The following is a 26,041-nucleotide window of genomic DNA, read 5'->3' as shown; positions in this document are numbered from 1 at the left end:
CTAAAATATATTTCATAGGTGATTCTGTTACAGTCAGCCTGAGAGATGCTCACCAACTCATTTCCCAACCACCAGATACTAATAAAAGGCATCTTCTCTATGAAATCCCATGGAGTCCTCTCATCTCTGTCTCTTTCACTGGATTGGAAGAGACTTCCAGAGACCTCCAGGTCCAGAAACTTAAGGACCTTCTGGTGTCCAATCTTTTATCTGCAATTGTGTATCCCATACCAGATGTTTGAAAAATAGCCATTCAGTCTCTGCTTGCACACTCTTGGTGATAAGAAACATTCCTCAACCCAGGTCATCCCTTCTTCCTGTTAAATAGCTTTTTTCTATATTGAGTTGAAATCCATCACACCTTTATCTCCACCAGCTGGTCCTACACCTACACCCTTCATTTTTTCTTAACTTCCTCACCATCACTCCCACACTCCCAACCACCTGTCTAGTCTGGCACCACTCCCCGCTCAGCACTCCAGCCACACTGCCTTTCTCCCATTCCCTTCCATTTGCTGAGCTGCCCTTGGCACCTAGAATGCTCCCTCCAAACTCCTCCTTCCTGACTCTCCCTGGCAAACTAGGAATTACAAAGAGGGAATCTGATTAACATCTGCCTTCCCACCTACAATTAAAGCTTCACAATGGTAGGTTCCCTGTTGGTTTTTTTCAGTACTGAGCCTAAGCACCTAACATATAATTTGGTACAGATTTAACACTTAGTAGTTAAATTTCATTTAACACATTTTGTTAAATGAAAATGAATGAATGAATGAATGAATGAATGAATGCAAGCAAGCCAGCTAGTCCTTTTGGACTATATAAAACAAGTTAAAATCACTTGTATAGGAAAGCCCTTCAAATACCTCAAATATCTGAGGAGATATGTCCCCTGAGTTTTTTCCTTCTGTACAGGAGGCTGGGAGTAACAGGGAAGGGTGAGGCCAGCTATATTCAGGAGGTGTCTAAAGAAGGGACAGGACAAACACATAGACCAGTTCATAATTTTCTGTAGGGTCAAGCCCATGAGACAATCCCTAGGCTCACAATTCCACTAACAGCTGAAGTGAACTGCCTTATAAAGCATGTTCATGAAATTTGTTTTTGAGCTGGACATAAAAATGCTATAAATGTTGCCTCAGGTTCATCTCAAAAAATTGATTTCAGGGGTTAATACAATCCCACTAATATAAGTGAACAAAGAAAATACTGTAGGAGCAATCACAATGAATAAATTGTGACATGGCTCACTAACTGTCAGTTCACTATGACACTTCCCATGTCTAGAGATTGGTGTTTCTCAATACATAGATAATGCAACTAAGTGGGACTGACTGACACCATAACATTAAAAAAGCATTTGGCTACAACTGTCAAAATTCATCTCACTGTGTATTTAAGATATTTGCATTTTATGGAATGTAAATTATAGCTCAACAAAAAATTCCAAAACAAAGATCACATATAGAAAATATAGAATGCTGAACTTAAATCTATATAAAAATCTACATGTGTAGAGAAATTGTATGTGCATAAATATTGCCTGGCCTACTTAGCCCTGTCTGACTTACCACTAACTCACTGCCTGATCTTAGACAATAAATATCACCTTCAAGGACCTCAGTTCCTACAACTGTATAATGGGGTTTGATGGTTTGATTAATAAATTAACTCAACAAATATTGATCATCATGGTACCTTCCCATCGGATTTAATGAAAAAAGACATATGAAGCACTTATTATCAGCTTGAACACAGTAAATATTTGAATAAACAGGCTGTGCATCCATGCTTCTCATCGACAATCGAGAAGAAAGCAAGGTCTCTGTAGATGCTAGGGGCTAGCTAGGATTTGCTACAGTCTGAAATTTGTTGCTTTAGGAACATAACCATCAGGGAGGAAAAACTTTTCCTCTACACTCTTAGTTCTTTCCCTGAGGCCAGCAAATTTAACTGCAAAAAGACAGATTGACAAAAGAAAAAAAAACATACAGTTTTTTGTTTGATTTTACATGCTGGGAGGTTCCACAGAAAATAAATAAAAATCCAAAAAGGCACTTAGACTGAGGGGCTTATATACTATTTTGACAAAGTGTGATAAATTGTGGAGGAATGACTAGACAAAGAAAAAGGAGTTTTGAGTTTCTAGGGCTGGTAACTTGTGGGAAGGTATATATGGGGCAAACTAATGGTAGTTAAAGGTTATTTAGTAGAGTTTGTCTCATCTCCATCTTCATCTCTGGTGATAAGTGTTGTTCTCCTCTTGGTCCAGGCAGGGGAGGGGACATCATCACAAGGGGAAATTTATGCCCTGCTTTTAGGCAGACAGAAAAAGGGCAGAGAGTTCTTCCTGTGTCTGCTTTTTTTCAACTGCCTTCAGCTCAAAATAATCATTTTGCCAAAGTGTTGTATTTTGGGGTGGCATATTCTGATCCCTTTCATTGCCAATACCAATATGTGAGACATTCTCAGTCTCAAACATAAAAGAAAATGCTTGTGGAACTGACATGAATTTTGCCTTAGAAGATCACGAGGTGCAGAGCTACTTTTCAAATGGTCTCTGTATTGTATTCCAAATTTCTGGACCAATTTAGATCTACTCCATGCTCCGTTTTTCTTCAGGCACATTCAGACCACGTCATGGAAGAAAAGCAGCTTACTCTGTGCTTTTAAGGTCAAACTATATTTTTGAAAGGTTTTCTAAAATGTTTACTTCACTAAGCTGCTCTGATTCTGATATAGTCTCCTGAAAAAATAAAACTATGAAATCAATGATGATTGAGAGTGATGAGGGAATGGAGAAGGTTCTTTAAAGAAAACAAATAGATAAACCAAACTTACAGAAACATAGGAAGCAAAAGTATTTGAACTAAGAAGACTTATTACTAAAGGAGATGACAAGAAAACAACCAGAATTAGATTTATAAAAACAAGTATTGGCTAAGGTGAATTTAGGGCAGGGCAGCCCAAACAATTGCCTTTGCCTCTTAAAAGCACTGATTAAAAATAGTAATACTATCTAATCCCTATTTATAGTGTGCCCTTATAGTGTGCTGTACTGTACTTTGAGATGAGGTTAGCACCAAAAATGGGTTGCTGGTCCTTGAGGAATCTGAAAGTTGAAAGAACTGAAGACTGGAATAGTCAAAGGAATAGAATTCTTAGTAATGGCATAACCTCCTTGAGGAAAATGATTACTTTTAGCAGTTATTTCTGCAGGGGATGTTGAGCTCAACAGTGAGCAGGGCATCCAGAAAAGGGCTAGGATGTCCTGGCAGGGAGCAAGATCATCCTCCTCCCTGTTTTTAGGGCACAAGGAGCAGCAACAAACAAGTCCTGTTCTGTGCTTGCAGTCTATGAGCAGCATCCTTATCTCTGTATCACCTTGAATGGTAAAGATCCACATCCCTCTCCCTTGAATTCAGGGAGAATTCCCACCTTGCTCCCTAAAAATCTCACTGTGCACGAGTCTACACATATTAGTTCTGTTCTAATGATTCTCCAAAGCAAACCTCCAACTCAAATCTTTCTCCCCAACTGCAAACTCAGACTTCAAAATACTGGACATGGTTCCATGTATACCCCAGCAACCCCCAAAACATCATATGCCTCTAATCAGACTTACTGCCACTCCTGCATTCCTGACTCTGTTAGCAGAGGGGCTGCCCTCTTGACAGTGACTCAAGTTACCAAGTTCAGAGTCATCTCCCACATCTTTTCTCATATCCCACAACTAATCAGTTACCAGGCCCTGCTATAGCTCCCACCACCACGTTTCTTTTGAAACGTGTATGACTGTATTTATGTACTTGTATTTCATTAAAAGATAACACATTCAGTTGGTTCAAAACTCAGAGTATACAAAGCTGTACAGGAAAAAGAGTCCCCATCTTCTGCCCATCTTCCTGTACAGGAAAAGATCTCCCCATCTTCATCTTCTCCCCACAAGCAACCTTTATTGTTTCTTGTGTAACTCCCAGAGGTATTGTATGTATTTAAAAGAAAAAGAAATACATCTTCCCCTTTTCCCTTTTTTTACACAAATGGTAGCATACTACACACAATCCTACTCTTTGTTCTTTTCATTTAATGTATCTCAGAAATCCTTCCAAATCAGTAACAAAAAAGCTCTTGTATTCTTTCTTTCTTTCTTTTTTTTTTTTCAGATGGAATTTCATTCTCATTGCCCAGGTTGGAGCCCAATGGTGTGATCTCGGCTTGCTGCAACCTCTGCCTCCTGGATTCAAGCAATTCTCCTGACTCAGCATCCCGAGTAGCTGGGATTACAGGTATGTGCCACCACGTCTGGATAATTTTTCATATTTTTAGTAGAGACGAGGTTTCACCATGTTGGCCAGGCTGGTCATGAACTGCTGACGTCAGGTAATCCACCTGCCTCAGCATCCCAAAGTACTGGTGTTACAGGTGTGAGCCACCGCACCTGGCCTCTTGTATTCTTTCTTATATCCAGTAGACGTACCATATTTTACTTAACCAAGCCCCTAGTTCAATGGTTTTCAATCTTTTCTATTAGTAAAGTTAAGTGGTTTTCAATTTTCTATTACAAATGATGCTGCAATGCATAATCTTTTTTTTTTTTAAAGTCAAGTTCTCACTCTATCACCCAGGCTGAAGTGCAGTGGCATGATCAGGGCTCACTGTAGCCTCAAATTCCTGGGCTCAGGTGATCCTCCCACCTCAGCCTTCCAGGCAGCTGAGACCATAGGCACACATCACCATGCGTTTTTTTCTACCAAAAATGCAGAAAAATTAGCTGGGGTTTCATTATGTTGCCCAGGCTGGTCTTGAACTCCTGGGCTCAAGTGATTTACCCAACTCAGCCTCCCAAAGTGCTGCGATTACAGGTGTGAGCCACTGTACCTAGACTATAATCTTGTATATGCCATTTTGCACATTAAAATATTTGTGAAATTCCACCCTGTCATAATTTATTGCCCCTTCTCCCCTTTCCAGTTTTACTTTCTTTACTTTAGCTCAGACCTTCACTGCTACAGATGCCTTCTAATTGGCATCTCTACTCTAGTACTTTTAACTTACATATAATAAATAGTAATAATTTTCTATATGCTAGGTACTCTATTATAGACAGGGAAGAAAAAGGGAATAAAAAAGAAAACCCAGCCCCAGGCCACAAATCCTTCTGTAGCTCACAGATGTTGGAGCTTTGGGAACGTATTAATAAATCAACCCTTTCTTGGTCTTTTTAGAATTAGTTGGGAATTAGTGACAGCAGTCAGGCAAATGAAAAAAATACTGGCTGGGTGTGGTGGCTCATTCCTGCAATCTGAGCACTTTAGGAGGCTGAGGCAGGCAGATTGCTTTGAGTTCAGGAGTTCAAGACCAGCCTGGGCAACATGGCAAAACCACGTCTCTACCAAAAATACAAAAAAATTAACTGGGCATGGTGGTGAGTGCCTGTGGTCCTAGCTACTCAGGAGGCTGAGGTAAGAGGATCACTTAAGCCCAGTAAGGGGAGGTGACAATGAACCAAGATCACACCACTGCACTGTAACCTGGATAATGAAGTGAGACCCTGTCTCAAAAAAGAGAGAGGAAAGAGAGAGAGAGAGAGAGAGAGAGAGAGGAAGGAAGGAAGGAAGGAAGGAAGGAAGGAAGGAAGGAAGGAAGGAAGGAAGGAAGGGGGGAGGGAGGGGAAGGGAAGGAAGAAGGAAGGAAGGAAGGAAAGGAGGGAGGGAGGAAGGGAAAGGAAAGAAAGAAAGAGAGAGGGAGGGAGGGAAGGAAGGAAAGGAAAGGAGAGAGAGAGAGAGAGAGAGAGAGAGAGAGAGAGAGAGAGAGAGAGAGAGATATTTCCTTGCTGTCAGTGTTTCATAGGCAAACAAAGCTGAGTCCAAAAGCCAAATGGGCTTCCTACAATTTCCCACAAGTTTAGACCTTGAGGCAACCCTTTTACGATGGGAGAGTTTGATCTGCAGAGAGGCAGAAACCTGCCAGGATGGCTGCAAGGGAAACAGTCTCAGGACTGTCAAGCTCCAACAGGGGGATGGAAACAGATGGGTCCCCACGCCTACCTCTAGACGACTGGGGTGTGTTTTCCCACATAGAAACAGGAGGCGAGATAACACATAAGCTCTGTGGGCAACCAGATCCATAAAGGGAGAGAAGAAAGGGGGTAGGGGACGAGTCAGCCGCCCATCCAACCTCTCTCCTCCATGGAAGTAAAGCAGAAATTTCTTATGGAAACACAAGGGCATGGGAATAGAATTTCTCCTAACAGTAAACTAAAAGCTTACTTTCTGGCACTTGTTTTAAAATACAGTAGCCCTTCACTTAGGAGCAAACTAGGTCTTTCAAAGCTTTTGAAACCTATTAAAAAAAGGTCTAAGTACAGACTTTGCATGTTTTCACTTATTTATGTAACTAAATATTAAAATAATTGAACTCATGGAGATAGAGAATAGGAGAGGGCTACCAGAGGCTGGGAAGGATAGTAGGGAACAGTGGGGAGTGGGAAGGGTTAATTAATGAGTACAAAAAAAAAAAAAAAAAACAGAAAAAATGAGTAAAACCTAGTATTTGCTAGCACAACAAAATGAGTATAGTAAAAAATAATTTAATTGTACATTTAAAAATACCTAAAAGAGTATAATTGGGCTATTTGCTACACAAAGAATAAATGCTTATGGCGATGGATACCCCAATTACCCTGATGTGATTATAACACATTGCCTAACTGTATCAAAATGTCTCATGTAACCCATAAATATATACACCTATTATGTACCCATGAAAACAAAAATAAATAAATAAATAAATTTAAAAAGATCTAAATAACAAAATTGCCTAATATTTGTATAACGCATTGGTGACAAACTCAAATACACGGCAACTTTCCTCAAAAGATCAAAAAGTAAACTATTGGGCCGGGCACGGTGGCTCAAGCCTGTAATCCCAGTACTTTGGGAGGCCAAGGCAGGTGGATCACTTGAGGTCAGGAGCTCAAGACCAGCCTGGCCATCATGGTGACACCCCGTTTCTACTAAAAATACAAAAAGAAGCCAGGCGTGGTGGCAGGCACCTGTAATCCCAGCTACTCGGGAGGCAGAGGCAGGAGAATTGCTTGAACCCGGGAGGCGCAGGTTGCAGTGAGCCGAGATGGCGTACTCCAGCCTGGGGGACAAAGCAAGAATCTGTCTCAAAAAAAAAAAAAAAAAAAGAGGGGGGGTGGTAACTATTGTTAATTCAGCTGACTGGGGAAAATTAAGTCTGAATTATAGGTTGTTAACAAATCTAACTTTATGGAACCAAGGAATGTCACATAAGAATGTGTGCATTTCACGATCTTTTATTTTTCTGTTTAAAAAATACAAGATGTGAAGCTCTTTTTGTAATACATACATAAAAATATTACAATAAACAATGAAGCAAAATTAAAAAAACAGAAATCTAACTTCACTGCAGTATGTCCTAATTGATTATACAAAACACTGAGTAAAAAATGAATTAGCACATAATTCAGAGGGGATTTAAAACTTTACAAATTTTCTCTCTCCTCCTGGCTGATATCCTTTTAAGACAGAATGGCCCTAATAGCCATCTTTCTAATAGCATTCCTTTGCTTTCTCCTAATGTATTGAGTTACAGTACCCCATGATATGGTCTGGCTATGTCCCCACCCAAAACTCATCTTGAATTGTAGCTCCCATAATTCCCACATGTCATGGGAGGGACCCAGTGGGAGGTAATTGAATTATGGGGGCAGGTCTTTCCTGTACTGTCTTGTGATAGTGAATAAGTCTCATGAAATCTAATAGTTTTTTGTTTTTGAGACAGAGTTTCACTCTTGTTGCCCAGACTGGAGTACATGATCTCGGCTCACTGCAACGTCTGCCTCCATGGTTCAAGTGATTCTCCTGCCTCAGTCTCCTGACTAGCTGAAATTACAGGTGTGCGTCACCATGCCCAGCTAATTTTTTGTATTTTTAGTAGAGACAGGGTTTCATCATGTTGGCCAGACTGGTCTCAAACTCCTTACCTCAGGTAATCCACCCACCTCGGCCTCCCAAAGTGCAGGGATTACAGGCATGAGCCACTGTGCCCAGCTGACTGACAGTTTTATAAAGGGGAGTTCCTCTATGCAAACTCTCTTGCCTGCTGCCATGTAAGATGTGCCTTTGCTTCTCCTTTGCCTTCTGCCATGATTATGAGGCCTCCTCAGCTATGTGGAGCTGTGAGTCCATTAAACCTTTCCTTTATAAATTACCCAGTCTTGAGTATGTCTTTATAGCAGCATGGGAACAGACTAATACACCCCATGAAGAAATTTTATCTCATTTAAGGTCAGTACTAGCCCTGAAACAAGGGTATAAATTAGAAAAAGTGAGGAATGCATCAGAAAGTCTTGCTATCTGCCTTCAACACTCCCATCCCAAATGACACTGTTTTTCAAAGGTGCTCCATGGCTTCTCAATCACCAAATTCAACTGTCAGCTTTTAGTTTTCATCTTCAAACTTTCTGTTGAATTTGTCACCTTAAACCAGGTTCCTGAGTCCCACCACTAGGGCTTCTAATAGGTTCCCTGATCCACATTTTTGAAAAACTTCCTTAGTTATTTTTGTGATCAGCCTTTTTCTTGAAACTCCTCCACTGGCTTTTATGACCCAGTTGAATCCTGGTCTCCCTGACAACTCTTTTCTCTTCCATGGCTGCTTTGCTCACCTGGGCAAGCAAGTACTATCTCCTCTTCCCTTGATAGACACTCCCCCGACAGAACCAGGAATGGACATGTGGCCCAGGCTAGGCAACTACAGTCCTTCCTCAGAGTTCTTTTAACTGATGAGATTTTTCCTTCCAGGTTGCAAAGTTGTCAGAATACACATATTACCTGAGCTCACCTGACCTGCTGCATGAAAAAAATCTATGGAGAGAAGGAGACAGGGAGGCCAGCAGGTATCAAGAAGCATGGGGAAAGAGAGAATGGGAGGTAAAAAACAGGAGACAACCATCTGACTTGACAGCATTTGAGGCCTTGGATCTAATCAGCCCTGAAGCCATATCTATCCCTTTTCTTAGTTTGGTTCCATGCACCCATACATTCTCTTTTTGGCCTAAGCTCATTTGAGTTTTTGACATTTACAACCAGCAAGCCCCTCACTAGTCTATCTCATAACTGGGCTTTTCAATGTACACAATGGTGAAACTAATTTTCTAAAGCAGACATCAAACCACCACTTGCTTGTCTTGAAAGCCATTCAGCATCTCCCAATGGCTCCAGGATTCAGTACAACATCTTGCACAATATGTCCCCCAATTTGACTTTCCAGACTTTCACTACTTCACCACACAAGAGGCAAACTAGGACATCTGTTATTCCTCAAAAATGCGCTGAACAAGTGTCCCTGCTTTGTGCCTTTGCCATGCCAATCTCACCATCTAGAATCCTCTCCTCCCCAGTCTCTGCCTATTAAAATTGACGCAAATAAAAGAAGGTCTACTCCTTTCTCAAGGTCCATTTCATATTCTTCTCTCCAAGAAGACTTTCCTAAGTACCTCCTGTCCCCTAAGAGGTTACTATACCCTTCTTTGGCCCTGACAGCAAATTTTTTTTTTGAGACAGAGTCTCACTCTGTTGCCTGGGCTGGAGTGCTGTGATGCAATCTTAGCTCACTGCAACCTCCACCTCCTGGGCTAAAGTGATTCTTCTGCCTCAGCCTCCCCAAGTAGCTGGGACTACTGGCATGTGTCAGCACATCCAGCTGATTTTTTTTGTATTTTTAGTAGAGATGGGGTTTTGCCTCATTGGCGAGGTTGGCCTTGAACACCTGACCTCAGGTGATCAGCCACCTTGGCCTCTCAAAGTGCTGGGATTACAGGCATGAGCTACCTTGCCTGGCTCCTGACAGCATTTGCTACATAACCTTTGTTTTATTCTATCTTAGATTTTGTACTGTCTCATCTCAATGCTCACTTATTAATGACAATACCAACTACTCAGCTGCCTGAGTCAAAACACTGAGCCTCCCTTCCTCACCCCACAACCCATATAATTACCAGGTTGGACTCTAATCTTTCTCAAAATACTTCCAAATCAATCCCATCATTCCTGTCACTCATCAGAACTCTTAACATCTACCTTCATATCTTTTGCTCTGATAGGTCTCCCTGCCACCAGCCTCATCCTACTGAAATCCAATTGCCAACTGACGCCAATTCTCTTTCCAACTTTCAAATCTGAGCATGCCATGCTGCTGTCTAGAGAGTCAAGACCAATGGATCCCACTCTGCAATGGCTTAACTTCTGTCTCCCTTTGCAGGCTCATTGCCCACCACTCCCTAAGAAGCACCAACTGTTCATGGCTCCCTTAACACACCCAGTGCTTTAATACTGCTTGTCTTTATACACATGATCTAGGAAGGCCTTCCCGCCACCTCTGCCTGATAGAGTTCCCATCTTTCATCTTTCATTCTTCTTCCTCTACTGAGTAATCTTCTTGGACTGTGGTGGGTAACAGCACTTCTATAAGCCCCCACTTGATGTGGAAGGAGATACCTTTTTTGCATCCCCAGTGCCTGGCACAAGGCCCAGCACAGCATACAGATGCCAGTAAATTGTTTACCAGAACGCTTTTCTGGCAGAAAGTAGGTTTTTGTGGTACTATGGTATCTAGGATAAGACCCAACTTGGTGCTTCTTCAACTTCATTGGTGTTCAGCACTGGACTGTTGTTATACACTTCATTTGACAGCACAAGAAACCCTGTGGACGCTGCCATCCCATAAATGTTTTTCTCCTGATTTGCACGCCTGAGCACGCTGAGGTTAAGAGATGGGCACTGGAATAGACAAACCCAAGTCCAATCCCTGTTCTATCACTTACAAGCTGTGTGTCCCAGAAAAGGCTGGGCCTCTGTACCCTTACCTGTAAAATGGAGGTAACAGCAGCTATCTCGGGGTTTTGTGAATAAATGAGAAGATACATTTAGGATGCTTGGGCAAGTGCCTGGCACATAGGTGATCAATAAATATTTACTTAATGAATGAGCTCATAAATAGGCGGTCCACAAAATGGTAGCGGTTCTTAAAGATACATCTTTCCAGAGAACCCCATTGGTTCAAGTCTGGCCCCTTAGTCTGGGGTCCAGAGCAAGGCCTAACCCCACCCATTCCTATGTGCAGCTGGGTGAGATCAGTGGGTGAGGCCACCAAAGTCCAGAATCTGCTGATGGGCTCCTTCCTAAGGACGAAGTGTGCACTCTACCTGGTCCTACCCAGCAGCAGCTGCCGTCCCGCAGCCCCTCCCACCCCATGCGCCCTGCGGCTTTGTAGTCCCTCCAGCCGCCAATCACCAGGGCTCAGTCCCACCCCTAACCGGATTCACCAACAGAGCCCAGAAGGCCACTCCCCGGGGTGCTTCTGCTGTGCTCATAGGCTCTCCAGCAGTCCTGCCCGCCCTTGTTACACGTCATCGGCTCAGTGCACAGTGGGGCTTGTAGTCTGGAAAAGAGGCAGCGCGGCGACTTTTAACTCTTGCCAGGAGCTCCAGCGCTAAGGGTTCTCGGATTACCTCTAAACTCCCTGGGCACAAATTCCTTCTCTTATTAGTGATGAAGAGGGCAGACCGGCCACCCACTTGCCCCACTTTTTTTTTTTTTTTTTTTTTGAGACGGAGTTCCGCTCTTGTTACCCAGGCTGGAGTGCAATGGCGCGATCTCGGCTCACTGCAGCCTCCACCTCCTGGGTTCAGGCAATTCTCCTGCCTCAGTCTCCTGAGTAGCTGGGATTACAGGCACGCACCACCATGCCCAGCTAATTTTTTTTTTTTTAGTAGAGACAGGGTTTCACCATGTTGACCAGGATGGTCTCGATCTGTTGACCTCGTGATCCATCTGCCTCGGCCTCCCAAAGTGCTGGGATTACAGGCTTGAGCCACCGCGCTGAAGCCCTGGGTTCCCTCCCCTCCTCTACAGTGCGCTGGGGCCACCAAGAACCCGCGAGACCACCCAGGTCCATCTTGTTCAGATAATTCAGTATTGCCTGAAATCTGAAATTTCCTTTTCAGATCAAGCAGACATTCAATTCTCTTATTCACCTGAGAGGCAGTTTCTGGAAGGTGCAGAAGCTCTGAAAACAACAGTGACTCCTGGCTTTGCTAGTTTCTCTTAAGAAGCCACTGCAGAACTGACCATCACGATTTTCTCTAAACGATGTGACCCATTTACATTCCAAACTGCTTCACTTCTTCAGTGCATAAAAGCTGTCAATGGCTCCCATTGCCTAAGATGTAAAGTTCAGGCCCCTTAGCTAGGCATATAAGGTGCTTCATAATTTATTTTTTATTTACTTATTTGTGGTTACATTTCTTAAAAGCAGTGTTTCTCAACATCTACCACATGCAAGAATCACCTGGGGAGCTTTGTAAAAATATGCACTCGTGTTCCACCCTAGACCTCAGAATTTTAGAGGGTGTCAGATATAATGGATTCCTCTTCAAAGTCTAACTTCCTTGTTCTTTGTTCTCAATCAACTTCCTTATACCTTCTCACTTCTAGCTACCGGTTCTGTAAACAACCTTCCCTCCAGTCCATGTTTAAAATAGCCAACTGAGTTTGCTTAGATTGTGTGGTTCACCATCAGCCAACGGGGACAGGACAGAGAAGCAGGGACTGTGTTAGGGATAAAAACCTCTTCCCTCCTTCATTTGGTGTGCTCTCCCAGAGATGAGAGGGCAAGCAGCACCCTTCTGCATAAGTAAATTTGACTTGCTGAGAAATCCTTTTAATTGAGTATTCGTTTTCTTTGTGACTCTGAGCTCTTGTTTCTAACAGAGAGACAGGGCAGACTTTTGTTTTTAAAGCTACCCTGGGTGATCTTCACATGCAATCCAGTTTAAGAATTGTTGGTTAATGCATATCAACACATCCTTATGCATGTGAGCCTTTGCTTTGTGTCATCCTCCGGTTTAAAGGGGACTTCTTTTCTGTTGCCTGATCAATGCTCATGCTACAAGGCTGAGCTCAACTGTTATCCCTTCTCTTCCCTGTCCTCCAGCAGGTGATGGTTTCCTTTAGCATGTTATTCATTTTGCTTCTCCAGCATCACTGGCATGACCTGGTGACTTGTCTGTCTCCCTGGATAAGCAGGGAGTTCCTTAAAGACAAAGTGTCCTCCTTCACCCACTTCAGATCTACTGCATCAGAATCTTGAGGGGCAGGTTTCAGGCATACATGATTTTTTAAGTCCCACTGGTGATTCTGATCCATAACCCTACCTAGGAACTCACTTTCACAAAAGCACTGGGTACAGTAAGTAAGCATCAAAGTATTTGTTGCATTGAACTGATGAAGCATCTTATTTATTTTGAAGTCAATCATGTTGTTGCGTCTGGCTGCCTTTGATTCCCCCTGAAAAGCTAAGCACCCCTCTCTTGTAATATCATCTTTATTCATTTACTTATTCATTTATCCAATGAGTATTATCATACACCATAACAAAGACCTGGGGATTCAGGAGTAAACATAAAAACACAGTTACTACCCTATAGGCCTTAGAGTCTACTGTTGTATTAATTATATTCTAGTTATTATTACAATTTATTTTGTATTACATTGAAATTTTTTTTGCTTCCATAAACTATTTATATTCAAATGTAGATAAAATGTCTTATCCTCTAATATCCCCAGTATGTTGCTGACACACAGAAGGTATTCTGTAAATGTTTATTGAATCAAGGCAGCACATTTTATAGAACTTATTACAATTTGTTAGTATTTGTGTGATTATTTGATTAATGGCTATCTGTTCCATGAGCTGCAAGCCCACTGAAGACAGGAACTGAATCTATTTTGCTCATAACGTCTGACACAGGACCTGGATGGAGTATGTGCTCAATGAATACTACTAAACACACAAGGAAGAACAGAAATGCAGTCTCCCAACCAAACATCCACTCCTCTCTCCCTCTCCGCTATCCCCCACAAAGTAAAGAGTATATTCTTCCTAAACATTAAGGGGTTTCAAGCTGTAGTGAACACAAGCTCAAACTGAGATGATTCTTCTTTTACTTACTTACAGGTTGACCTGGGACTCTAGTTCAGGCTCTTTTGTTGGCCATGTATGAAGGGGCTGGATGCCGAAAGACAGAGATGACTTTGCTTTCCACAGAAGGGTTTGTGCCATCTGACTCCCACAGGGCCCCTTCGTTAATGGATCCATCAGTGGGCCTGGAGGCTGGGCTGCTGTCCTGAAGCAGAAGAGTTGGGAAAAGCATTGAGAGACAGAGAACTGCAGGCCAATCCCTGGCCTGCTCTGCCCCTCCTCCCCAAGGTTAGCCCTACTGGTAAGTAAGGAGGAGGGCGATACTGAGGCAACCTAAGACCCATATGACCTTATTGCATAAAGGAAGGCATTGGGCCATGGAACCATCCAAGTCCGGTTACATCCCTCAGCAATAAGTTAAGTCAGTGGAGTCTAAAGTAAAAGGATACCCAGTGAGCATTTGAACAATCACAAACTTATTTTTTTAAAGGCAGTATTAATTTGGTAAGGGAAGCTATTTCTAGAATGCTTTTGGAGAATCACTGGTGGTAGAACCTGATGGCCATCACTGGGGCAGTCCAGGAGCACTTGGTTTATCTCCTAATTTAAAAATTCAAGAAAAGCCATACAAAGGGCCTAGACTGGCAACAACAGTGAAACAAGGATCAAAGGCCACAGTTCAAGAGTTAATAGCATATAATATATAAGCAGTAAATGCTTGCTGAATTAATAAAAGCTTGTTCATGGGAATAAATTGAGAACTGCATTCCTGAGATGTGTCTGCTCCTTTCTCCGATGATGCATCAAGGAAGGTGGAAAAGGCAGTTGTGGGATGATGGGGCTACTCTGTTAGGAAATGCAGGCATCACGCTCCTTCTGACTGGAATTATTTTCTGAGCCAATTAGCAGGGCTCTTCACTCACCTCTACCTCAAGTGACAGGCAAACAAGCCAGAAAAATCCAATTACTTGGAAATGGAAAAATAAAAATAAAAGCAATCTTGTATAACACTTTGGTCAAAAGGGGACTCTTTATAATGTCTTCTTAAGAAACATTGTGACATCTCTGGCTAGAGTCACTAGTGAATTAAAAAAAAGAAAGAAAGACTGTGAAAAAACAAAAGGCCTAATGGTTCAGAAAGGTTTTATGCATGAGGAGGGAGTGCTGTGAGGCTGGATGTCAAGAAAAGTGACTCCACATAGGCTGGGGCTTTGGAATCAGATAGGCACTGCCCACTCTGAAGGTTCTATAGTGGTGCCAATTAGACGCAAGACTGCAGGCATATTTTTAAAAAATCGAAAAAACAAAACAGGCCAGTGGTGGTGGTTCATGCCTGTAATCCTAGCTATTTGGGAAGCTGAGGCAGAGGAATTAGTTGAACCTGGGAGGTAGAGGTTGCAGTGAGCCAAGATCACGCCACTGCACTCCAGCCTGGGTAACAGAGTGAGACTGCCTCAAACAAAACAAACAAATAAAAAACCCCGAAAAAGTCAGTCTAATGACCTGTGCCTAACACAGGAAGGATTCAAGACTCACATAACCTCCTACCTGTCCCCTTTGTCTTATCTCTTGCCAGGTCCCTCTGGTATTCCTTTTATAAATGATGACTTGGCTTCCCCCATCACCTTTCCTGGGCCCAAGAAGCCACATGCTTCATACCTAACCCAGACTTCCAGGTAATCTCACCCTAAGCTGCCTTCAGGCCACTAATCTTGGCAGTAACTAGATAGACATCAAAGGCTTAAGTCTCCTACTTAGGACAAAGGGCAAGAAATCAGGGTTCTGCCATGTTATCAGGTGTTCTTTACCCAAAGGAACCCCAAGTTTTCTAAAACCCAATGTCACTAGAGTTTAAAGTTGCCTTAGTGATACACCAACAAATAAATAACAGATCAGGGCTTCAGGATGAGGGACATTTTCTTTTTTCTTTCTTTTGAATCTTCCAGATTCATCTTTCTTTATTTTTTATTGCATTTTAGGTTTTGGGGTACATGAGCAGAGCATGCAAGACAGTTGCATAGGTACACACATGGCAGTGTGTTTTGCTTCCTTTCTCCCCTTCACCCACATTTGGCATTTCTCCCCAGGTTATCCCTCCCCACATCCCCCTCCCACCGGCCCTCCCCTTTTCCCCCCAATAGACCCCAGTGTTTAGTACTCCCCTCCCTGTGTCCATGTGTTCTCATTTTTCATCACCCGCCTATGAGTAATTACAAAGATAATATTGTATGCAGAAGATTTATTAAGCAGTGCTCTCAAAAGATACTGATAAGGGAGTGAAGGAAGCAGGACAGGGAACAAGAAGAAACCCAGTGAGGCTTGAGCTTCAGGCAGAGCCCTATGGAGGGACAGCTTCAATGTGACTGATGCTGTGCTCTTCAATTGGGTAGCCACTACTGAGCAACTGAAATGGAGGCATCCAAAGTGAAGTAACATACACACTGGGTTTTGAAGACTTAGTACAAATAAAAATGAATTTAAAACATCTCAATAACATTTCACACTGATTACATGTTGAATGATAAAAATACATTGTTAGAATGATGTTTTTTTTGAGATGGAGTCTCCCTTTGTCACCCAGGCTGGAGTGCCATGGTGCAGTCTCTGGTCACTGCAACCTCTGCCTCCCGGGTTCAAGTGATTCTCCTGCCTCAGCCTCATGAGTAGCTGGAATCACAGGCACACGTCACCATGCCCAGCTAATTTTTGTATTCTTAGTAGAGATGGAGTTTCACCGTGTTGGTCAGGCTGGTCTTGAACTCCTGACCTTGTTATCAGCCCACCTCAGCCTCCCAAATGCTGGGATTACAGGCATGAGCCACTATGCCTGACCTAGAATGATGTTTTTTAATTAAAAAAAAAATTTTTTTTTTTTTTTTGAGATAGGCCCACACTCTGCTGCCCAGGGTGGAGTGCAGTAGCATGATCATAGCTCACTATAGCTTTGACTTCCCAGGGTCAGGAGATACTCCTGCCTCAACCTCCTGAGTAGCTGGAAACACAAGTGTGCACCATCACACCTGGCTAATTTTTTAAAACATTATTTGTATAGACAGGGGTCTCCCTATGTTGCCCACAGTGGTCTCAAACTCCTCAGCTCAAGTGATCCTCCTACCTTGACTTCCCAAAGTATTGGGATTACAGGCATGAATGCCATACCCAGCCCATTATTAAAATGAATTTTAATGTGGCTACTAGAAAATGTGTGGCTTGCTTTATAGTTGGGGCACTGTTCCTCAAGGTAACTGACACCTCAGAGTTGTCCCCACCTGAGACAAGGAGCGAGGCTTCCATTTCCTGCAGCCTCAGTCACTGGCTGAGGGCCATAGGGTGGGACTGAGGGTGGGTTGACGTAGAGGCCCATGTCCTTCAAGCTCTCTACATATGTGGGGTGCAGGGGTACAAGGGCATTTCGCCCACAAGTTCCTATTGTGAGTGCTTGGAGGTGCATGGAACTGGAGACGGGAAAAAGAGCACAGAAAGGTAAAGGGACCTGAGGGCATCTAAGGGAACTGACTAACGATGTCCATGATACCCCCTGACCCCACTCCCTTTCCTCTTCAGTAGCAGTTTGGCTTCCTACCACTCTTCTATCTGCAAACCTTTATGCAACATATATGCTTGGACTATATAATGTTCTGTGACTTGCTTTTCTACCTAAACTAGAGGTCTTATACATCTTTCTACATCAGTAAATATACATGCATCCTTCATTTGGAATATTACAGAATGAGATATCCTTATACATTGTTTACATTATTTTACCTTTTAAATCTTTCAATATTAAGATGTTTTGTCTTAGCGTGTTCTTCCATAGCCCTTTAAGACTTTATTAAAAATTTAAAATGCTAGCTATTTTAAACCTTTTCTCTCACTGAATTTTATCTTTTTGCCATACTTTATTTACTCTTAAGAGTTCTTTCTTTACACTTTCATCTAATTGTTCGACTTCAGAAGCTGTTCAGATTTTGTCTCATCACCATTTTTATCTATTTACTCATTTCTTTTATCTTTTCTAGTCCTAACTTTCTAATTTAAAAACATATATGTTCCTCTTAACCTTCTGACATATTTTATCTTTATCTTTTCACTATTTAAAATATATAGCAGTTGAAGAACTTCTTGGAAATAAGTGGAATAAGTGTTCATTTGCCTAACTCCTTGGAACTCTTGGAAAAAAGCAAAAAAATAGCTCAATGTATAGAAGACAACTTATTGAAACAAGAGAGTGGCCAAACTCCATGCTAGAATTCTGAGACCTGCTACATATGGTTAAGTATAGACAAACTGAAAGAGATCATTGAGATTCTGTACATCTCCCACAAGGTGAAGGAAATGACCTGGCATGTCCTGAAGGCCTGGTTAGGTTTGATTTGGAGGGGTGAGGAATGATAGCAAAGGTGGGACTGGGTAGAGGGTTTCTTCTTCTTTTTTTCACTGCCCCAGCTTTCTAATGAGAAAGTGTGACCTCCTGAAAACAGGCTGAGGAAGAGAAAGATAAGTATGTCTTAGGAGCCACTTGGATCTCTTGAAAGACATTAACCAAAAGTACACATGAACCTGTCCAAAGAAGGGCCACAAGTCAGGGGATATCACACTGACTCACCCAGACCCTCTGTAGAAGGGTGTGTTTGCCTTGAAGTGGGGGTGAAGGCTGGTAATTCAAGGGAAGCCCTGCCAGGGGGTCAGATACAGCACAGGAACAGGGAATTAGGTGGACTGGTGGGAAAATATGGGATTGGTAAGAAGAGATGGCACATTCCTACTGCCTCTGTACCCTTTCCACTTCCTGAGGCCAGACCTCAAGCTCAGGTTCTAAAAAAGAAGACCCAACCATTGCTCAGATAGAGCAGAAGGGAGTCAAGGTGGTTCCACTGACAATATTAGTAGGTACACAACCCAGGAGAGCTGCAAAGACTATCGAGATGCAAAGACGAACATGCAAGATTACTGAGCAAAGACTGCAAAGATGAACACGCAAGACTACCAAGCACAGGACCCATGAGAAATGGCAGCACTGGGCAGATGAAGAGTACAGCTCAGGAGGTTTCCATAGGGAACAGATGAAAAATAAGACATCAAGAGAACAAGGCTTCTCTCAAAACATCAAATACTGCAATAGGGAGATTTAAGAAGGCTCTAGGATAAATATCCCAGGATAAGGTAGGAGAAAGGATGATTCAGTGTGGAGGTGCTTTCTGGGGGCAGGGGACCTGCAGGAGAGGAGATGGGGTATCCCTGAGCACTAAAACACTCCTATGGAAAGTGTTTTTGTATGTATGTGGTTTCCTATTTGACGGAAGTTGGCCCTGAGAAGCATAGTTTATAGTTTTCCCCTCCTATGTTGTGACTCTCAAGCCCTAGGTGTGCATTGAGTCTTAGTATTGTGAGTCCAAAGGGATTAGGGTAAAGAGAAACAAAGCCTACTTCACAGTTAGGCCTCTCCTCAAGGCCTCAAGAAAGTAACAGCAGTCCAGAGAACTTGTCTGGGAGCTCCAGATTGGTTCCTCTAGCTGTGACAGCCACAGACAGTCCTGATGAGGCCGAATTATGAAGTCTAAAAGATACCATATTTCGGGACGCTGAGGCGGGAGGACCACGAGATCAGGGGTTTGAGACTAGCCCGGCCAACATGGTGAAACCCTGTCTCTACTAAAGATATAAAAAATTTGCCAGGTGTGGTGGCGGGCACCTGTAATTCCAGCTACTCAGGAGGCTGAGGCAGGAGAATCACTTGAACCTGGGAGGTAGAGGTTGCAGTGAGCTGAGATTGTGCCATTGCACTCCAGCCTGGGTGACAGGGTGAGACTTCATCTAAAAAAAAAAAAGAGAGACCGACCATGGAAGAACACAACCATGCCCAAGAGGCATCTCAAATGCTAGTAGGGAGACCCTTGAATGCAGCACAATAGCAAAAAAGACAAGATCTCAGTTCGACTCCTTCAACTTGGCAGCCACTTCACCACCCTGATCACTGACCTTCAGCTATATCCCACAGGAAACATGGGAAGCTTCAGGAAGCTACACCCACTCACTTGCACCCGTGATTTTGCACATTCCTTGTTCTGATTGTTCACTGAAAACCACCTTGACACAGGCATAAATCATTCTTGCAGGTCTTCAAACCAGTATCCACTTTTAAGGTTGGAGCTGATACAGCCATCAAGTGAGCAGCAACCCCCACAGAGCTGGGGCAGTGGGAGGCTACAGCAAGCAGCCAGCTCTCAGTGGACAAATCAGGAGTGGACACCAGATTCCCTGTCACCAAATCTAAACTAGCCCCCTCCCACACACACTCTTCATATGCTATAACCTCCTACTCCATAGCCCTCATCACTGTCAGAAGTCATCCTAGCTATGCATTTGTTTACTGGGACATGGTCTATCTCCCTCCATTAGAATGTCAGTTCCATGAGGGGGCAGGAACCTCTTATTCACAGTGTGTCCCAAGCACCTAGAACATAGCAGTGCTCCACAAATAGCTGTTGAATGAATACGTGACTATGTGAATGCCAAAAGCATTAGAAAGATATTCATCTGGCATAGGGAGAACATGTCAGGTGATCTGGCCTTTCTTGAATGAGGTCACTGCTGGCTTCAGTCAGGCGGATGGGAAACCTGCTCCACTGCTTTACCAGTCTCTGACAGGCAGCTGCTTTGTGAGAACTGTGAGAAGTGCACAGGAGCAAAGGCAATCCATCTGCAAAACATCAACCTGGCTTGATCTATGGAACCGACACTGGGGAATACTTAGTGGCTGGCAGTGCTTCTAGAGATATTTTTTCTCTGGTCATAACATTCAAGACAGATATTTATGTCCTTACTTCCATTTGTGCTGAAATGATGCAATCACTGACACTTATGGTTGGAGAGTCTACCTCACCCAACTGAGGCTTGATTGCCCATTTTTACCTCTTCACCCCAATAAGGTGGTTCCCACATGGGCATGTCAGCTATGCAACAGCACACTCATGTACAGGAAACCTTTGACTAGTGTGTGACCAACTTTCCATCAATATGTCTCATTTATTTTTGTTATTAGAGAAAGATACTGTCCATGGCAGATATTGTGGAATGAGTTGATCCATACCCACTTCAGTCCCCTTCCACTATGCAAAAGTTGGAAAGCTAAAACTTAAATGTCCTCAACTCCTTTGCAGTTAGAGTTCTGGATGTGATTTAGATTCTACGAATCAGATGCACTCATGAAAGACTGATTTGGAACTGAGTCAGTGGTGCAAAAGAGGGGATACAAGTATCGTTTTGCTTTTGCAGACAGTGTCAGGGTATCATGGTTCTAGAGTCAGCAGCTTCTTGATTTTCCAGCTTTCTGAAGTAGCAGTGGTGGCTCTGGGGATCCAGGCAGGGTCAGCAGCATGGGTCTGTAGTTAGTCAAGGTGCCAGCAGCTCCTTGCTTCTTGATTGATCAGCTTCTTATCATGATGTGGGAGCTTTCCTTTCCTGAAGACAACAAAGCAGAGTGGTCCTGGGAGCTCAGACTGCAGTTGGCTCTCCAGCCCTTCCAACAAATTTGTACACACTTAATTCTGTGGATCAGTACAAAATCCCTTTCTGCTTATAATGGGTAGAGTGGATTCTGTTGTCTGCAACAGATTACTAACTGATAGGCCTTTTATAGTGTCTGTCAGATTGAACTGTGAGCTTAACAGTTTAAATGACTCTGTGCAGAATGTAGAGTAGGGCACAAATTTCTTCTGGTGGAAGCAATGGAATAACCTCCAGTGGGCAACAAAAAGAGACTGCATATTTTTATACAGGAATACATAGGAATGTTGCCTTTTAGAATAAAAGAGAGCCTGCTCAAAGCACGAGGTATTTCTGCTCAAGTAGCAAAGAAGTGTTGAGGGGCAACCATAGGAATAGCACACTAGGATCGTGCGAAGGCTCACATCTGTAATCCCAGCACTTTAGGAGGCTTAGGCAAGGAGAACTGAGACGAGGATATGTAAAATTACATATCCAATTCTGTAACCTGGCTATTGTCAGAAACCGCTTGTTTCTCTTAACACATATGTATATACTAGATACCTTTCCAAGCAGAAATATATATTCACAGCAATCTTTCTAACAGATTATTCATATTGTATTGACATATTTCTGATGGACTTTAAAAAAAACTTTTATAAGTGCTATGGTCTAATGTTTGTTTCCCTCCAAAATTCATATGTTGAAACTTAATCCCCAATGTGATAGTATTGAGAGGTGGAGCCTGTGGGAGGCAATCAGGACATGAGGGCTCAGCTCTCATGAATGTGTCCTTTTGTGTCCTTAGAATCCCAAGAGAGCTTATTCACTCCTTCTACCACGTGAGGACACAAAGACTGCTATAACAGGCCCTCACCAGAAACCAAATATGCTGGCACTTTAATCTTGGACTTTCCAGCCTCCAGAAGTGTAAACAATAAATTTCTGTTGTTTATAAATTGCTCAGTCTAAAGGATTTTGTTTTAGCAGCCCAAATGGACTAAGACAACAAGCAAGACTACAGTGAACAGCCCTCTTCATAAATCTCTTTGGGCAGTCACACCTCACTGCGAACTCATACTTGCTTACCGTCCTCTAAGATCCTAGCTCTAGACACAACTAGATGTGGGGTTTCTATTTTCCCACATCTCTACACTCTGCCTCTGTATATCTCTGCATGCTGCTTTAGAATTTCTCCTCCCAGGAAAACCAGCCGTGAGTCTCACTGCAAAGGACAAATCTTTTATAATTTTCCTACAGCACTGTTTGTCAGACTTCATCTCTCTTCAGATCTTTAACTCTGGAAACCAGACAACCAAACATAATTTCTCATATTAGCTTTCTAAAGTAAAACTAATTTGACTATTGTTTTCCTCCAAGAAAGGAAGCTGGTTTGCATTAATTTAAAATCTTAGAGAATAATAAAAGTTGTTTTTTTTCTCTGCTCTTAGGAGAACAGACATAATATGAAAATTAATTTTCTTCTGCTGGTTCTAAGAGCCCATTATATCAGCCCAATACAGGACAGCTTTTAATAATCTTTCCCAAGAAGACTGCTGTTTTTCCAAAAGAAAACTGACAGCAGCAGATTTATTTGTGATTAAATACTTAAGGCCTGATACAAACAGAAAGAGTAATAACATAACACAGAGGAATAAAGACTGTGAAAAAAAGCTCATATTAAAATACTTTATAAAACTATCAGGAAAAAAGAAAGTCTGGAAAACTACAACAACAACAACAACAAAACTCTAAGAGTCCCAAGAAACATAAGGAAAAAGAAAAGGAGGCACCCCAATACATAATGGCTAACTGCTCTTTTCTGAACTTATCTTGGCCTGGAAAGCAATATTCAGGAGCAAGAAAGCATTTGTCTTGGCATCAGATTTGTTCTCACAAGGCGTGGGTTCTATGCATTACTAATAAGAAAACCACCATGTACGGAGCAATATTTGGGAAAGTAGAAAATATGTTTTCCATTTGTAATTCAAAATCTTCTGTCCACGGTAGGGCTCTGCACCCACAGTGGCTAAACTTAGCAAGCATAATTTAAACACTTAACTAAGGCAGTCTTTAACAACAAAAACTAAAAAAAATATAGAAACCCTAATTCTGTGACCCTGGGTGACATCTGGGTATCTACATTTTGGAAAAGCATCATGTCTGCATCATAACTTTTTTTTTTTTGCCAACCCAATATCAATTCCCTTCTTCTGGTAATAGCACTATGGTTTTCCTTTGAGAAATTGGTACCTCTTGGTCTCTATGAATGGAATATTTCAGCACGTGACCAGGCCCAGCCAATTAGTATGTTTCACCCCTTTCTGGCCAAAGCAATTGGTTCAAGGATGACCATAGAACCCAAGAGAGCCAATAAATGTCAACTCAGGGACATGTGCTAGCATTATTATTGTTATTATTATTTTAAGAAATAAGATCTCACTCTGTCACCCAGGCTGGAGTGCAGTGGCATGATCTTGGCTCACTGTAGCCTCGAGCTCCTACTCTAGTGATCCTCTCATCTCAGCACCCTGAGTAGCTGGGACTACAGGCATGTAACATCATGCCCAACTAATTTTTGTTTTTTATTTTCTTTTGAGACAAGGTCTTGCTCTGTCACCCAGGCCAGCATCCAGTGGTACAATCATGACTCACTGCAACCTTGACATCCTGTACTCATATGATGTGCACACCTCACACCTCAGACTCCCTGAGTAGCTGGGACTGCAAGCATGCCACCATGCCTAGCTACTGTTTTGTTTTGTTTTTTAGAGACGGGGGTCTCACTATGATGCTCAGGATGGTCTCGAACTCCTGAGCTCAAGCTATTCTCCTGCCTTAGCCTCTCAAAATTTTGGGATTACAGGCATGAGCCACTGTGCCAAGTCGTGTGCTAGAATCATTGAGAAAGCAGCTCTATATTTCTGCTGGGATCATACATTGAAAGTAAGTCTGGAGTAGTTAACTTTCTTTGCCTCAGTGAGGAAAGGCCTTGAGAATAAAGCTAATCCAGAAGATGAAGACTACTAACAGGATTATTTAAGCACCTGGAGCCATCTTTTCCCAATGCTTGGTCTACCCCAGCATTTTGCAATTGCAGGAACCAATAATTGTCCTTTGCTTGTCATTCATAGCTTTTGACAATATGAAAAAAAATTTAACTACTGGTAAGGCACTGATATCAGCCAATCAGAAAAGATTCCAATGCAGGCTGGGCATGGTGCCTTGCACCTGTAATCCCAGTGCTTTGAGAAGCCAAGGTGGAAGGATCACTTGAGCCTGGGAGTTTGAGGCCAGCCTGGGCAACACAGGAAGACCTCATCTCTATAAAAAAATTTAAAAATTAGCCAAGAGTAGTTGTGCATACCTGTAGTCCTAGCTACTCAGGAGGCCAAGGCAGGAGGATCACTGAGCCCAGGAGTTCACAGCTACAGTGAGCTATAATCATGCCACTGTACTCCAGCCTGGGCAACAGACTAAACCTCTGTCTCTTAAAAAAGACAAACAAAAAGGATGTTGATGTGTTACTAGTCCTGCTTCAGTAGCTGAAAGAGAAGTGTTAAATGGTGATTACAACTGGGTAAGAGCCACCTGAGGATTGAGGCAACACCTGGAATCAGCCCTACAAGTACTGGTACTGCAAGTGGCCATGAGAGAATCATGAGTAATGGGTGGCAAGAATAATGAGGCAAGCTTTGACTTCACTCTTAGGGAAAGATAATGCAGCTGCTCAATACTAAAAAGGCTTGCTTTATGAAGTGGTAGACTCCTGGACCTTAGAGGTAAGAAACAGAAGATGGCTGATCAACTACAAAGGTTGTTGCAGGAAGGATTCTGGTATTACCCGGAGGGTTAGTTTTTGAAGTACTTTATGTCCCTGGGCCAGTAGTATGGCATTACTTAGGAGCTTGTTAGAAACACCGATTCATATAACCCACTGATGACCTTATGAATCAGAATCTCTGGGGGCGGGGCCCAAGTAACTGGGTTTTAAGAAGCCCTCCTCCTATGTATGTTCTGTTTGAGAACCACTGTACTAGCAATCTGACCCAGTTTCGTGAGCCCCATTCCACAGATTCCGACTAAGATTTGGAGTGAGGCTTGAGAATTTGTATTTTGAACAAATCCTTGGGGAATGCTGATGCTGCTGGTCCAGGGACCACACTTTGAGAAGCACTGTCTGAGCAGCTGACCTAGGTGATGTCTAAAGTTCCATTCGAAGCTGAGATTAGTTGATCTTCAGGATTTACCTCACAAATTCAATCCTACTAATATACAACCCTGTTCATGTTATAGCTCACATGTGGTTTGGCCTCCATGAAATTTTGCACCCAAAATGAACAATTCAACAATAGAAAACAATTTAAAATAACTCTAGTTCATCAATTTCTTGATTACCACAAAGTGACAAAAGATAACAGATAAATGTCTTAAAATATTATTTGCCTGTATTAGCCTCCCTCACACAAAGTAGGTTTTCCTGTATGTCTCACCTCTCAACACCCCTAAAAGTTTTGCTCAGCAAATCCTAACCACTGCCCTT

At 42.5% G+C, this 26,041-nt stretch overlaps 1 protein-coding gene across 17 annotated transcripts in view; it reads right to left on the bottom strand.

The window, feature by feature from the left end:
* Positions 1–26,041, bottom strand: part of GARNL3 (GTPase activating Rap/RanGAP domain like 3) — a 176,295-nt gene that overhangs the window by 143,614 nt on the left and 6,640 nt on the right. For 16 of the 17 annotated variants that reach the window (XM_035257825.2, XM_078327466.1, XM_078327453.1 and 13 more), the window contains one exon: positions 14,048–14,218. The exons of the other annotated variant lie outside the window; for it this stretch is intronic. In XM_035257825.2, coding sequence (XP_035113716.1) covers positions 14,048–14,190 — 143 coding nt within the window. In that variant the 5' untranslated portion in view covers positions 14,191–14,218. The remainder of the gene's footprint in view (positions 1–14,047; positions 14,219–26,041) is intronic. 17 annotated transcript variants of the gene reach the window in all.

The sequence above is a fragment of the Callithrix jacchus genome, chromosome 1 (assembly GCF_049354715.1).
Source record: "Callithrix jacchus isolate 240 chromosome 1, calJac240_pri, whole genome shotgun sequence".
NCBI lineage: Eukaryota > Metazoa > Chordata > Mammalia > Primates > Cebidae > Callithrix > Callithrix jacchus.
This window is presented reverse-complemented; position numbering and strand designations above follow the sequence as displayed.